The sequence below is a fragment of the Cebus imitator genome, unplaced genomic scaffold (genome assembly GCF_001604975.1).
Source record: "Cebus imitator isolate Cc_AM_T3 unplaced genomic scaffold, Cebus_imitator-1.0 Scaffold165, whole genome shotgun sequence".
NCBI classification, from domain to species: Eukaryota; Metazoa; Chordata; class Mammalia; order Primates; family Cebidae; genus Cebus; species Cebus imitator.
In genome coordinates this window covers 3,061,745-3,074,239 of record NW_016107480.1, presented here as the reverse complement: position 1 = coordinate 3,074,239, position 12,495 = coordinate 3,061,745, and the positions used below count along the sequence as shown (strand labels likewise).

The window sequence follows — 12,495 nt, the reverse complement described above, 5'->3', positions numbered from 1 at the left end:
ACTGTATCACCCAGGCTGGAGTGCAGTGGTGCGATTTCAGCTCACTGCAACCTCTGCCTCCTGGGATCAAGTGTTTCTCCCACCTCCGCCTCCTGAATAGCTGGGACTGTAGGCTTGTGCCACCACCGAACTAATTTCTGTACTTTTACAAAATACAAGCAGACGGAGTTTTGCCACGTTGGCCAGGCTGAACTCGGACTCCTGACCTCAAGTGATCCGCCTGCCTCTGCCTCCCAGAGTGCTGAAATTATAGGCATGAGCCACTGTGCCTGGCTTGCCTTTTTATTTATTTACTTTTTAAGTTTATTTTTAATTTTTAAAATCAGACCAACTCTTCAAGACTTTAAACTCCCTGAGGGTAGAGATTCTGTTCACAGCTGTGTCACCAGTACCCAGAATAGAGCCTGGCACAAGGTGAGTCCTGATTGCCTATTGGTTGTTGATTGATTTATGCCTCTAGAATTACCTTTTGATAATAGTAAATAAGATGTGCTAACACAAAACTGATAGAGTTCAGAAATAATTAAGAATCTCCTGTGTTCATTGGGAAAGGGATATTTGTTGGGTGGGGAGCTTCATAAAAGATTATGTAACTTTTTGGCATGTTGACATAGTCACAAAATTCTTATTGACTGAGGTTACTGCATCATCAAGTATAGTACACTCCTGTGTTGCCTGAGGGTGGGAGTTTGTTCTGAGGAGTATGTTAGGCTATTTCGTTGTCATGCGTGCATCCTCAAGTGTACCCACACAAACTTAGATGGTACAGCCTACGACATATCAAGGCCATTAGATGGTATAGGCTATTGCTCCCAGGCTACACACCTGTACAGCATATTGCTGTATGAAATACTGTAGGCACTGTAGAGCATCTAAACATAGAAAAGGTACATTAAAAATACGGTAAAACAGATTGAAAATGGTACACCTGTCTAAGACACTTATTGTGAATGGAGCGTGCAGGACTGGAAGTTGCTCTGGGTGAGTCAGTGAGTGGGCGGTGAGTGAATGTGAAGGCCTAGGACACATACTACACCCTACTGTAGACCTTATAAAAACACTGTACACTTAGGCTACACTACATTTATAAAAAATATTTTTCTTTCATAATCATAAATCAACCTTAGCTTACTATCATGTTTTTACTTTATAAACCTTTTAATTTTTGAAATTGTTTTCACTCTCTTGTAATAACGCTTAAAACACAAACATATTGTACAGAATATTTCCTTTTTCATTTCTTTATCATTTGAGCTTTAAAAATTAAAATTTATTTATTTATACATACATACATTTTAAACTTTTTTGTTAAAAGCTAAGACACAAACACACACATGAGCCTAGGCCTCCATGGGGTCAGGATCATCAGTACCACTGTCTTCTACCACCACATCTTACCCCACTGGAAGGCCTTTGGGGGCAGTAACATGCATAGAGCTGTCATGTCCTATGATAATCATGCCTTACCTTGTTCTGGAATACCTACTTCCCGGGCAACCTGCCTGAGGCTATTTTACAGTAAAATAGTGATGAAAAGTGTTCTATAGTAAACACTAAGTGATAGGGATTTTTAAGCTCCATTATAATCTTGTGTATCAACTGTCATATATGTGGTCCGTTGTTGACTGAATGTCGCTGTGCATCACATGTCTTCCCTGTATTTTGAAAGCCGTTGTTGGCAAAATTCCAAAGTACAATAATTTGCATTGTTTATTGCCATACTTCTTGAGAGGTCTTATGGTAAGAGTTGTCTAATGACTTGGAAGTGACTGCGTTGAAGAATGTGCCAGGATACAAAGCTAGCATCTGGTACAGATAGTTCTGTCATTGGGATGATTTATTTTTTTAAAACAATAAACTGACAATTGCTAGATGTTTTTTTTATCATCAGCTAACAGACATCTGTGACGTTTTCTTATCTGCATAATATAGTGCTGATAGTATTGCTTTGTCATTTGAAATTCAACATTCATTCAATAAATATTTAAGGAGTATCTCCCATGTAGCAGGCACCGTAATCAGTGCTGGGGATATAGTTACGAGTAAGGTGTGAGTCTCAGTCCTAAACACAGTGCCAGTCACAGTGTTGGGATTTGAACATTCAAAGAGCAGCAGATAAAAATGTTGTATTCAGGCCAGGCATGGTGGCTCATACCTGTAATCCCAGTACTTTGGGAGACCGAGGTGGGCAGATCATGAGGTCAGGAGTTTGAGACCATCCTGACCAATATGGTGAAACCCCATCTCTACTAAAAATACAAAAATTTGCCAGGTGTGGTGGTGCATGCCTGTAATCCTAGCTACTTGGGAGACTGAGGCAGGTGAATCGCCTGAACCCAGGAGGCGGAGGCTGCAGAGAGCAGAGATCACACCACCGCACTCCAGCTTGGCTACAGAGTGAGACTCTGTTTCAAAAAAATGTTGTATTCAGTATCTCTTACGTAGTAATGAAGACAGGCTAACATATGAATGATTTTCAATGTGCATGAATTGTCTACACATAGTCTGTTGTGGGAGTTCAGAGAATACTAGGATCAGATTGGTAGTAGAGGAGTATCATTCAGGTGGCATGAGGAATAATTTGGATGTAATAACAGGAAGTAGGTGAATAATCTTTTCTGAGTTGAGTAGGGAAGTGACATAATTGATTTATATTTTATTTAGGGCACTGTGGCTGCTTGGTGGGAAATTAGACTATGGTCTGGAGGTAGAGGAAGTGAATGAAAATAAATGAGTCAAGTTAGCAGGGTATTCAGCTGATAAATACTATAAGGAGTTTCCTTGCCTTTCGTTGTTTCGAGATTATTTATTTTTGAGATGGAATCTTGCTCATGTCACCCAGGCCGGAGGCAGTGGTGCAATCTTGGCTCACTGCAGCCTCCGCCTCCCGGGTTCAAGTGGTTCTTCTTCCACAGCATCCCACGTAGCTGGGACTACAGGCACACACCACCACGCCCAGCCAATTTTTGTATTTTTAGTAGAGACAATGGGGTTTCACTATGTTGGCCAGGATGGTCTCAATCTCTTGACCTTGTGATCCGCCGGCCTCGACCTCCCAAAGTCCTGGGATTACAGGTGTGAACTACCACGCCCGGCCAATATTTTTTTCTTTTAATCCTGGTTCTTTATTAAAAAGTTTTGCCATGTTTATAAAAAAATACTGGGAGAATTTTTTAGCTGTGTGCCAAGTTACCAGAAACTTTAATGCACTTACCAATCCTCCAACCTAGTGCTGGTATTTGAATCTTCCTTCCTAGTTGGAGAATCTACACATAGACATGTGTATGTTCTCAGTTCTTCATGTCATTTTATCTTAGCTTTTGTTCTTACACTGTTGAAGGTGCTGCAGTTTTCAGCTTTGGTTTCCTTTCTTTATGATAATCCTATTTTAATGTATAAGATCAAGAGGCAGGTAGAATAGCAGCAATTTTAGATATTTATAAATTCATGTAATAAATATGATGGGTTTGGATTATTTGCTGCATTGCCAGTGAATTTATTATAGTATATAACAATATTTAATCCAAATGGTGATAGAAATAAAAGGCCCACTTTGTGGTAAATCATTAATTTTTAAGGCATACAAGTTATGTTTTCAAGAATTTCTCAAGCTGAAGAATATTCAGTGTACACTCTGTGCTTGAAAAGTCTTAACACATAATCCACCAAGGCCAAATTAATTTTATATTCAAAGGTAAGACTGGGGCAAGTTTCACTTAAATTTTTTGAAATTATTAAATAGTTGTGCCAAGCATTGAAAATAAAGGAAGAGAATGCCTATTGTCATTACATTTTAAGTGAAAAGATACAGCATTATAATTTTGCTCACAAATGTTTCCATGTTGTAGCAATTTTCTACTATGTTGTAATTGCTTATTTGACTCCACTCTTTTTCTCTCTCCTGCTACAGCAATCCTAGTTCCACTGGATATTTTTGAGTGATTAAATATATACTCACTTCATTTTTGTATTCATTTTTTTAATAGAAAATGCATCAGATGCAGATTTATGGCTCCTGAACAGTTGCACTGTAAAAAACCCAGCTGAAGACCACTTTAGAAACTCAATTAAGTAAGTAGAAATTGATTTTTTTCCCTATTTTTTGTAATCAAAGTGACAATTAATACCAAAAAGTTCGCTTTTTTAAAAGGTTAATATAGATATTTAGTTGATATCGAAAAAGTATGAGTTGGACTTTTAGGATTAGACTGTTTTGAATTTGATAAAGAATAATACTTATTATTTTAAAATTAAATTTAATATAAGTTCTGGGGTACGTGTACAGTATGTGCAAGTTTGTTACGTAGGCAAACATGTGCCATGGTGGTTTGCTGCCCCTATCAACCCATCACCTAGGTGTTCAGCCTCATATGCGTTAGTTTCTTGTCCTGATGTTCTCCCTCCCGTGTCTCCCACAGGCTCGAGTGTGTGTTGTTCCCCTCCCTGTGTCCCTGTATTCTCATTATTCAGCTCCCACTTAGAAGTAGGAACATGCGGTGTTTGGTTTTCTGTTCCTGTGTTAGTTTACTGAGGATAACAGCTTCCAGCTCCATCTATGTCCTTGCAAAGGACATGATCTCATTTCTTTTTATGGCTGCATAGTATTCCATGGTGTATATGCACCACAGTTCTTTATCTGGTCTGTCATTGATGGGCATTTGGGTTGATTCTGTGTGTTTGCTATTGTGAATTGTGCTGCAGTGAATATATGTGTGCATGTACCTTTTTTTTTTTTTTTTTTNAAGGAAGGAAGGAAGGAAGGAAGGAAGGAAGGAAGGAAGGAAGGAAGGAAGGAAGGAATCAAGGCAGGAATCGAGGATGGTGAGGTTCAGGACGCACGCACTGAGTCCTTACTAAGTACCAGATGCCTTCACTGCGTTATCCTTCCTCATCCTCATGACTGTTCTCTATGATGAGGCCTCAGGGGCCCTCATTTCAGCTGGAGAAACCGAGAGCTTAGCTGTTCTGCCCAAGGACTCACTCTCAGTAGCAGATCTGGATTAACACAGGTAGGCCTGACTCCCAAGCCTAACCTCCTGACCATGAGGCTCTTCTGCAAGCACCCTCCCCTCTAGGCCTCAGTTTCCCCATTCATGGCAGTCACAGAGGCTGTTGATGAGGGCTCACTGAGAGCCAGGCACAGTTTGCCACCTGGTCCATTGCACTTACTCCTATTACTGGGTTTGAATCTGTGACCTGGGTTCCACCTGCCCATTCTCACCTTGATGGTAAGTGAGTTTCCAAGTCCAAGGCTCCCTGGGAACACTGCAGACATCCTCCTCAAACAGGATGGGGAAGAGAAGGCCTTGGCAGAAAGTGCAGTGGCCATGATCTCGACTCACTGCAAATTCCACCTCCTGGGTTCAAGTGATTCTCCTGCTTCAGCCTCCCAAGGAGCTGGGATTACAGGCATGTGCCACCACACTTGGCTAATTTTTGTACAAAATGATACACTTAACAACATCAATTAAACACAAACAAAGGCAGAATTGCAGGAATTGAGAAATGAAAAATAGATAATCCATATGGAAAACAAATTCCAAAATAACAGAAGTGCTTTCTTATCAGTAATTAAGTGTAAATGTATTAAATTATTTAATTAAAAGGGAGAAATCAGTAGAATGGATTTTAAAAATATGAACGAACTATATACTTACAGTTCTTATACTATCTATAAGAGACTCACTTTAGATCTAAAGGCACAAGAGGTTGACAATGAACAGAGAGGAAACATATATTACATGGAAATAGTAACCAAAACAGAGCTGGGGCAACTATCCTAATATCTGACAAAATAAATTCAAGACAAAAATTGTTAAAAGGGACAAAGAATGACATTGTATGTTTATGTTATATGTTATGAAAAGGTCAATCCATCAAGAAGTTAGAATAATTATAAACATACATGTGTAACAGTGTAAGCCCCATAATATATACAAAACAAAAATTAACAAAATTAAAAACAGGCAGTTTTATAATAATAGTTGAAGACTTCATCCCCCATTTTCACTAATGAATTATTGAGCTGTAAAGAAACTAGATGGAAGATTAAAAAGGAAATAGAGGGCTTAAGTTTCACTGTAAACCAACTAGACCTAACAGACAAATGTAGAATATTTCGCCCAACAACAGCAGATTACACACGCTTCTCAATGCACATAAAATATTCTTCAAGGCATGTTAGGCTACAAAATAATCTTCAATAAGTGTAAAAAGGCTGAAATAATACAAAGCATCTTCTCTGGCCACAATGAATGAAAGCAGAAATCAATAACAGAGGAAAACTGGAAATTTCACAAATATGTGGAGATTAACACACTCATAAACAACCAGTGGATAAAAGACGAAAACATAAGGGAAATTTTAAAACGCTTTGACTGGGGTTACTCCCTGCTGCTGAGGTTCCTACTACAGATGCAAGAAAAAACTTTTATGCTTTCTGTCTGATTATGGCAGCTAAGATTGAATGCAGCAATACAGAAATTACAAAAACATGGAGGGGCAGATAATTTTTGCAACTCAGAAATAACCTTATACACAGCAAAGAACATTTACTCAAAAAAGAAAAAGAAATCTAAAATCTGAGTTTATGTTAGAAGTGGAAAATGTTTTCCCTCATGCTCTTGCTTTCTGGTTGATTCTACTTTAGAAGCATAAATATCAAAACTATTTTAGATTAAAAGCAAATGACTGATTATATTTTTTTCTTTTGGAGACAGGGTCTCATTCTGCTGCCCATGCTGGAGTGCAATGGAGCAATCTCAGCTCACTGCAACCTCCATCTCCCAGGTTCAAGCCATTCTTATTCATGCATCAGCCTCATGAGTAGCTGGGATTACAGGCATGGGCCACCACACCTGGTTAATTTTTGTAGTTTCAGTAGAGACAGGGTCTTGCCATGTTAGCCAGGCTTGTCTTAAACTCCTGGTCTCAATTGTTCTCCCTGCCTTGGCCTCCCAAAGTGCTGGGATTACAGGCATGGGCCACAGCACCCAGTTACAAATGAATGATTCTTTAATAAAAATAAAAATAAACAATACATGCTCTGAGAATAATGAAACAAAAATACAATATATCAAAATTTATGGATGCAGCAAAAATAATGCTCAAAAAATTTATAGCTATAAATACCTACAAGAAAATGAGGAGTTCAAATTAATAATTTAACCTTTGATCTTGGGAAACCAAAAAAAGAAAAGCAAACTCAGCCTAGAGCAAGAAGGAAAAAAAGAAGAAAAATTTGAGTGGAAATGGTAGAATAGACAATAGAAAACAATAGAGAAGTCAATGAAACCAAAAGTTCCTTCTTTGAAAAAAATTAAGAAAGTTGACAAATCTTCAGCTCAATTAACTAAGATAAAAAGAGAGGAGATGAAAATCAGAATTTTTTTTTTTTTTTGAGACGGAGTGTCACTCTGTCACCCAGGCTGGAGTGCAGTGGCACAATATTGGCTCACTGCAACCACCATCTCCCAGGTTCAAGTGATTCTCCTACCTCAGCCTTTCAAGTAGCTGAGATTACAGGCACCCACCACCACACCCAGCTAATTTTTGTATTTTTTTTTTTTTTAGTAGAGATGGGGTTTCACCATGTTTGCCAGGGTGGTCTCAAACTCCTGACCTCAGGTGATCCACCCACCTTGGCCTTCCAAAGAAATTAAAGTGGGGCCACTACTGCAAACCTTCCAGAAATAAAAAAGGATTATAAGAGCATATTATGAATAATTGTATGTCAGCAAATTAGGTAACATAGATGACATGGACAAATTGCTAAACACATAGAAACAAACAAAACTTAATCATGAATAAATAGAAAATCTGCACAGACCTATAACTAGCAAGGAGATTGAGTCGCTAATGAAAAATCTTCCAATAAAGAAAACCTCAAAACCACATGGCTTCAATGGTGAATTCTACCAAACATTTAAAGAAAAATTAGCAGAAATCCTTCTTAAACTCTTCCAAAAGGTAGAAAAGGAGGGAACAATACCTAACTCATTCTATGAGGCCAATAATTACCCTGATAGCAAAGCTCAGCAAACATATCACAAGGAAAGAAAATAGAGGCCAATATCCCCTATGGATATGGATGAAAAAATCCTCAACAAAGCCAGGAGCACATCAGAAGGATTATACAGCACAGCCAAATGAGTTCCTGGTTCAACATAAGAAAATCAATCAATGTAGTATACCGCATTATCAGAATAAAGAGAATAAACTTCATTCCATTTATATGAAATCTTCAGAACAGAATAATCCATTGAGACAGAAATCAGATTAGTGGTTGCCAGGGCCGGGACGAAAGGGGAAATTGGGAGTGACTGCTTAATGGGCCTAGGGTTGCTTTTTGCGGTGCAAAAATGTTCTGGATCTAGATAGCAATGATGGCTGCAGAACAGTGTGAATGTCACTGCCATGTACACTTTAAAGTATATAAGCCACTGACTTGTATACTTTGAAATGGTAAATTTTTTTTGTTTGTTTGTTTCTCTGCCTGTTTGATCAGGTCTTTATTCAAAAGAAGCTGTCCAAAATGATTTGACCTTTATGGAATAATCAAATTCAAGAGTTTATGCAGCAGGCTTCTTTTCCTCTGTAGTGGGTTTCTTTTCTGCTGGCTTCTTTTCCAGGGCTGGTTTCTTGGTAGCTGCTGCCTTTTTTCCTACTGGAGGCTTCTTCTGCTTCTTAACACCAACAGCAGACTTCTTTCCTTTCTTACCTACTCCAGCAGGCTTCTTGCCTGCAACTCCCTTCTCATCTGATTTGGCTTCTAGTGCTGCTGCTGCCGCGGCTGCCTTATCCACCCGGAGCTTGTGATTCCTGGCCTGGCGAAGAATGGTATTCCGGCGCATGGTCTTTGCATATGGGTTTAGCTTCAACATGATTCTCAGGTTTTTCAGTGGGTTCTTCTTTAGGACTCTGCGATGAATCTTCTTGCGTGGTGCTCGAAGGGCTCTTTGGATCTCTGGGCTTTTCAAGATTTTGCTGAGATCTGTATTGATCATCTTGTGCATGGGGAGATTGTAGTTACTCTTGAGGGACGCAGCTTTATGCCAAGTGTCGTACAATTCATCTAACTTCCGGAAAGCACTTTCGGTCCAAATGCAGAAACGTCCCACATGCCCACCAGGAGCAAGCTTCAAAATGTTCAGTTTGCTTACATTAAGCAGAGTAATTCCAGGGATGTTTCTGAAGGCCTTGATGATACCATTATCCTCATTGTAGATGATGCAGGGGCCTCTGTGCTGGATAGGCGACGGTTTCTCATTTTGCCCTTGCCAGCTCTCATTCGCTGAGAGGCGTAGACCTTTTTGATATCATTCCAGGCTTTAAGTTTCTTAAGAAGCAAAACAGCCTCCTTGGTCTTCTTGTACCCTTCAACTTTATCTTCAACTACCAAAGGAAGTTCAGGAACTTCCTCAATACGATGACCTTTAGACATGACCAGCGCTGGTAAGGCTGAGGCAGCCTGGGCAGAACAGATGGCATATCGTTTTTGGGTTGTGTTCACTCTACGATGCCAACGGCGCCAGGTTTTGGTTGGTGCAAACATTCGGCCTCCACGACACATATTTCCAAAAGCACCCTGGCCAGAACGGTGAGTCCCACCACCTCGAACTCTGGGAATTCGAGCCACAGCTCTGCCAGTACCCCAAGACTCAGCACTAGTCTGATGACCTGCTAATTCACTGACAGCATAAGGCTGTCTGTTGTTTTTCCTCAAGTTGGTGTGAACAAAGTTCACAATATCTGGTCGAATAGGAGCCTTGAATACAGCAGGCAAAGTGACATTTTTGCCAGATGACTCCCCCTTTTCGGAGTACACCGATATCAGTGGGCGAGCACACGCCATGGCGGAGAGAGGAGACAGCCACGCTCCTCTCGTCCCGGCAGCTGCCACAGGAAAAAAAAAGCTGCATGTATCTTTTTAATAGAATGATTTTTATTCCTTTGGGGATATACCCAGTAATGAGATTGCGAGATCAAATGGCATTTCTGTTTCTGGGTGTTTGAGAAATTGCCACACTGTCTTCCACAATGGTTGAACTAATTTACATTCCCACCAACAGTATAAAAGCGTTTCTGTTTCTCCATAGCCTCACCAGCATCTGTTTTTTCTTGATTTTTAATAATTGCCATTCTGACTGGTATGAGATGGTATCTCTTTGTGGTTTTGGCTTGCATTTCTCTAATGATCAATGATGTTGAATGTTTTTTCATGTTTTTTGTCTGCATAAATGTCTTTTGAGAAGTGTCCATGTCCTTTGCCCACTTTTTAATGGGATTGTTTGTTTGTTTTCTGATAAATTTGTTTAAATTCCTGGTAGATTCTGAATATTAGACCTTTGTCACATGTATAGATTACAAAAATTTCCTCCCATTCTATAGGTTGCTTGTTCACTCTGATGATAGTTTCTTTTGCTGTGCAGAAACTCTTTAGTTTAATTAGATCCAATTTGTCAATTTTTGCTTTTGTTGAAATTGTTTTGATGTTTTCATCATGAAATCTCTGCCTATGCCTATGTCCTGAATGGTACTGCCTAGGTTTTCTTCTAGGGTTTTTGAGGTTTTGGGCTTTACATTTCGGTCTTTAATCAATCTTGAGTTAATTTTTGTATAAGATGTAAGGAAGGGGTCCAGTTTCAGTTTTCTGCATATGACTAGCCAGTTTTCCTAGCACCATTTATCAAGTAGGGAATTCTCTCCCCATTACTTGTTTTTGTCAGGTTTGTCAAAGATCAGATGGTTGGAGATGTGCGGTCTTGTTATGTGAGTTCTCTATTCTGTTTCCTTAGTCTATATGTTTTTATATCAGTCCCATGCTGTTTTGATTACAGTAGCCTTGTAGTATAGTTTGAGGTTGGGTAGCGTGATATCTCAGTTTTGTTCTTTTTGCTTAGGATTGTCTTGGCTATACAGGCTCTTTTTTGGTTTCATGTGAATTTTGAAGTAGTTTTTTTTCCTAGCTTATGAAGAATGCCAATGATAGTTTAATGAAAATAGTATTAAATCTATAAATTACTTTAGGCAGTATGGCCATTTTCACAATATTGATTCTTCCTATCCATGAGCATGGAGTGTTTTACCATTCGTCTGTTTCCTCTCTATTTCCTTGAGCAGTTGTTGGTTGTTCTTGTAGAGGTCCTTCACGTCCCTTGCTAGCTGTTTTTCTAGGTATTTTATTCTTTGTTGCAATTGTAGTTGGGTATTCACTCACGATTTGCGCTCAATTTGTCTATTGTTGGTATATAGGAATGCTTGTGATTTTTCCACATTGATTTTGTATCTTGAGACTTTGCTGAAGTTGCCTATTAGGTTAAAAAGTTTTGGGGCTCAGACGACGGGGTTTTCTAGAAATAGGATCATGTCATCTGCAAACAGAGACAGTTTGACTTCCTCTCTTTTTATTTGAATATGCTTTACTTTTTTCTCTTTCCTGATTGTCCTGGCCAGAACTTCCAAAACTATGTTGAATAGGAGTGGTGAGAGAGGGCATGGTTGTCTTGTGCCTGTTTTCAAGGGGAATGCTTCCAGCTTTTGCCCAGTCAGTATGATACGGGCTGTGGGTTTGGCATACACGGTCCTTATTATTTTGAGGTCGGTTTCATCAATACCTAGTTTATTGAGAGTTTTTAACATGAAGGGACGTTGAATTTTATTGAAGACCTTTTCTGCATGTATCGAGAAAATTGTGTGGTTTTTGTCTTTAGTTCTGTTGATGTGATAAATCACATTTATTTATTTGTGTTTGTTGAACCAGGCTTGCATCCAGAGATGAAGCCGACCTGATCATGGTGGATAAGCTTTTTGATATACTGCTGGATTTGTTTGCCAGTATTTTATTGAAGATTTGTGCATTGATGTTCATCATGGATATTGGCCTGAAGTTTTCTTTTCTTTCTTTCTTTCTTTTTTGGTATCTTTGCCAGATTTTGGTATCAGGATGATGCTGGCCTCATAAAATGAGTCAGGGAGAAGTCCCTTCTTTTCATTTGTTTGGAATAGTTTCAGAAGAATGACTTTTTGAAGGGTTTTTTTGTATGTCTGTCTCCTTAAGAATGATACTTTAATGGGAACTTTTCTAATAAGTGATTTCAGTATTTGTGAAGTTAGCTAATAGGTGATTTTCGAGTATTTGTCAAGTATTAACTATGTGTTTTTCTCGGAGAATCAATGCATACTTTGTGAATTTGACTGACACAGTCCTTGCATCTTTCCCTGCCCATTAGCACCGTTCTAAGTGCCGCAGTCCCTGGCTTTCAAGGGAATTGCAGGTTGTTGAAGGGAGGTGGGCATATTAAGCTCTTGCTTCTTGCTTAGTTTCTTCAAGTTAATGTGGAAGAGGTATCCTTTTTTTTACATTTTCTCTGAGTCTTATCCCCATGTATCTTCTTAGAAACCTGCTTCTAGAAATTATGTCCTCATTCCATGTTTCCAACCTCTGCAGCTCAGCTGGCGCTTTAAACATGCCTGGTTCTCCCAGCACTTTGGGAG

At 39.1% G+C, this 12,495-nt stretch overlaps 1 protein-coding gene and 1 pseudogene across 7 annotated transcripts in view; one reads left to right on the top strand and one right to left on the bottom strand.

Moving 5' to 3' along the window:
* CDKAL1 (CDK5 regulatory subunit associated protein 1 like 1) overlaps positions 1–12,495 on the top strand; it is a 717,953-nt gene that overhangs the window by 104,503 nt on the left and 600,955 nt on the right. For all 6 annotated transcript variants that reach the window (XM_017544096.2, XM_017544095.2, XM_037744111.1 and 3 more), the window contains one exon: positions 3,987–4,071. In XM_017544096.2, the coding sequence (XP_017399585.1) occupies positions 3,987–4,071 (85 nt within the window). The remainder of the gene's footprint in view (positions 1–3,986; positions 4,072–12,495) is intronic.
* Positions 8,486–9,918, bottom strand: LOC108314960 (annotated as a pseudogene). The gene has a single exon (XR_001829758.2). The product of XR_001829758.2 is annotated as a 60S ribosomal protein L4-like (transcript).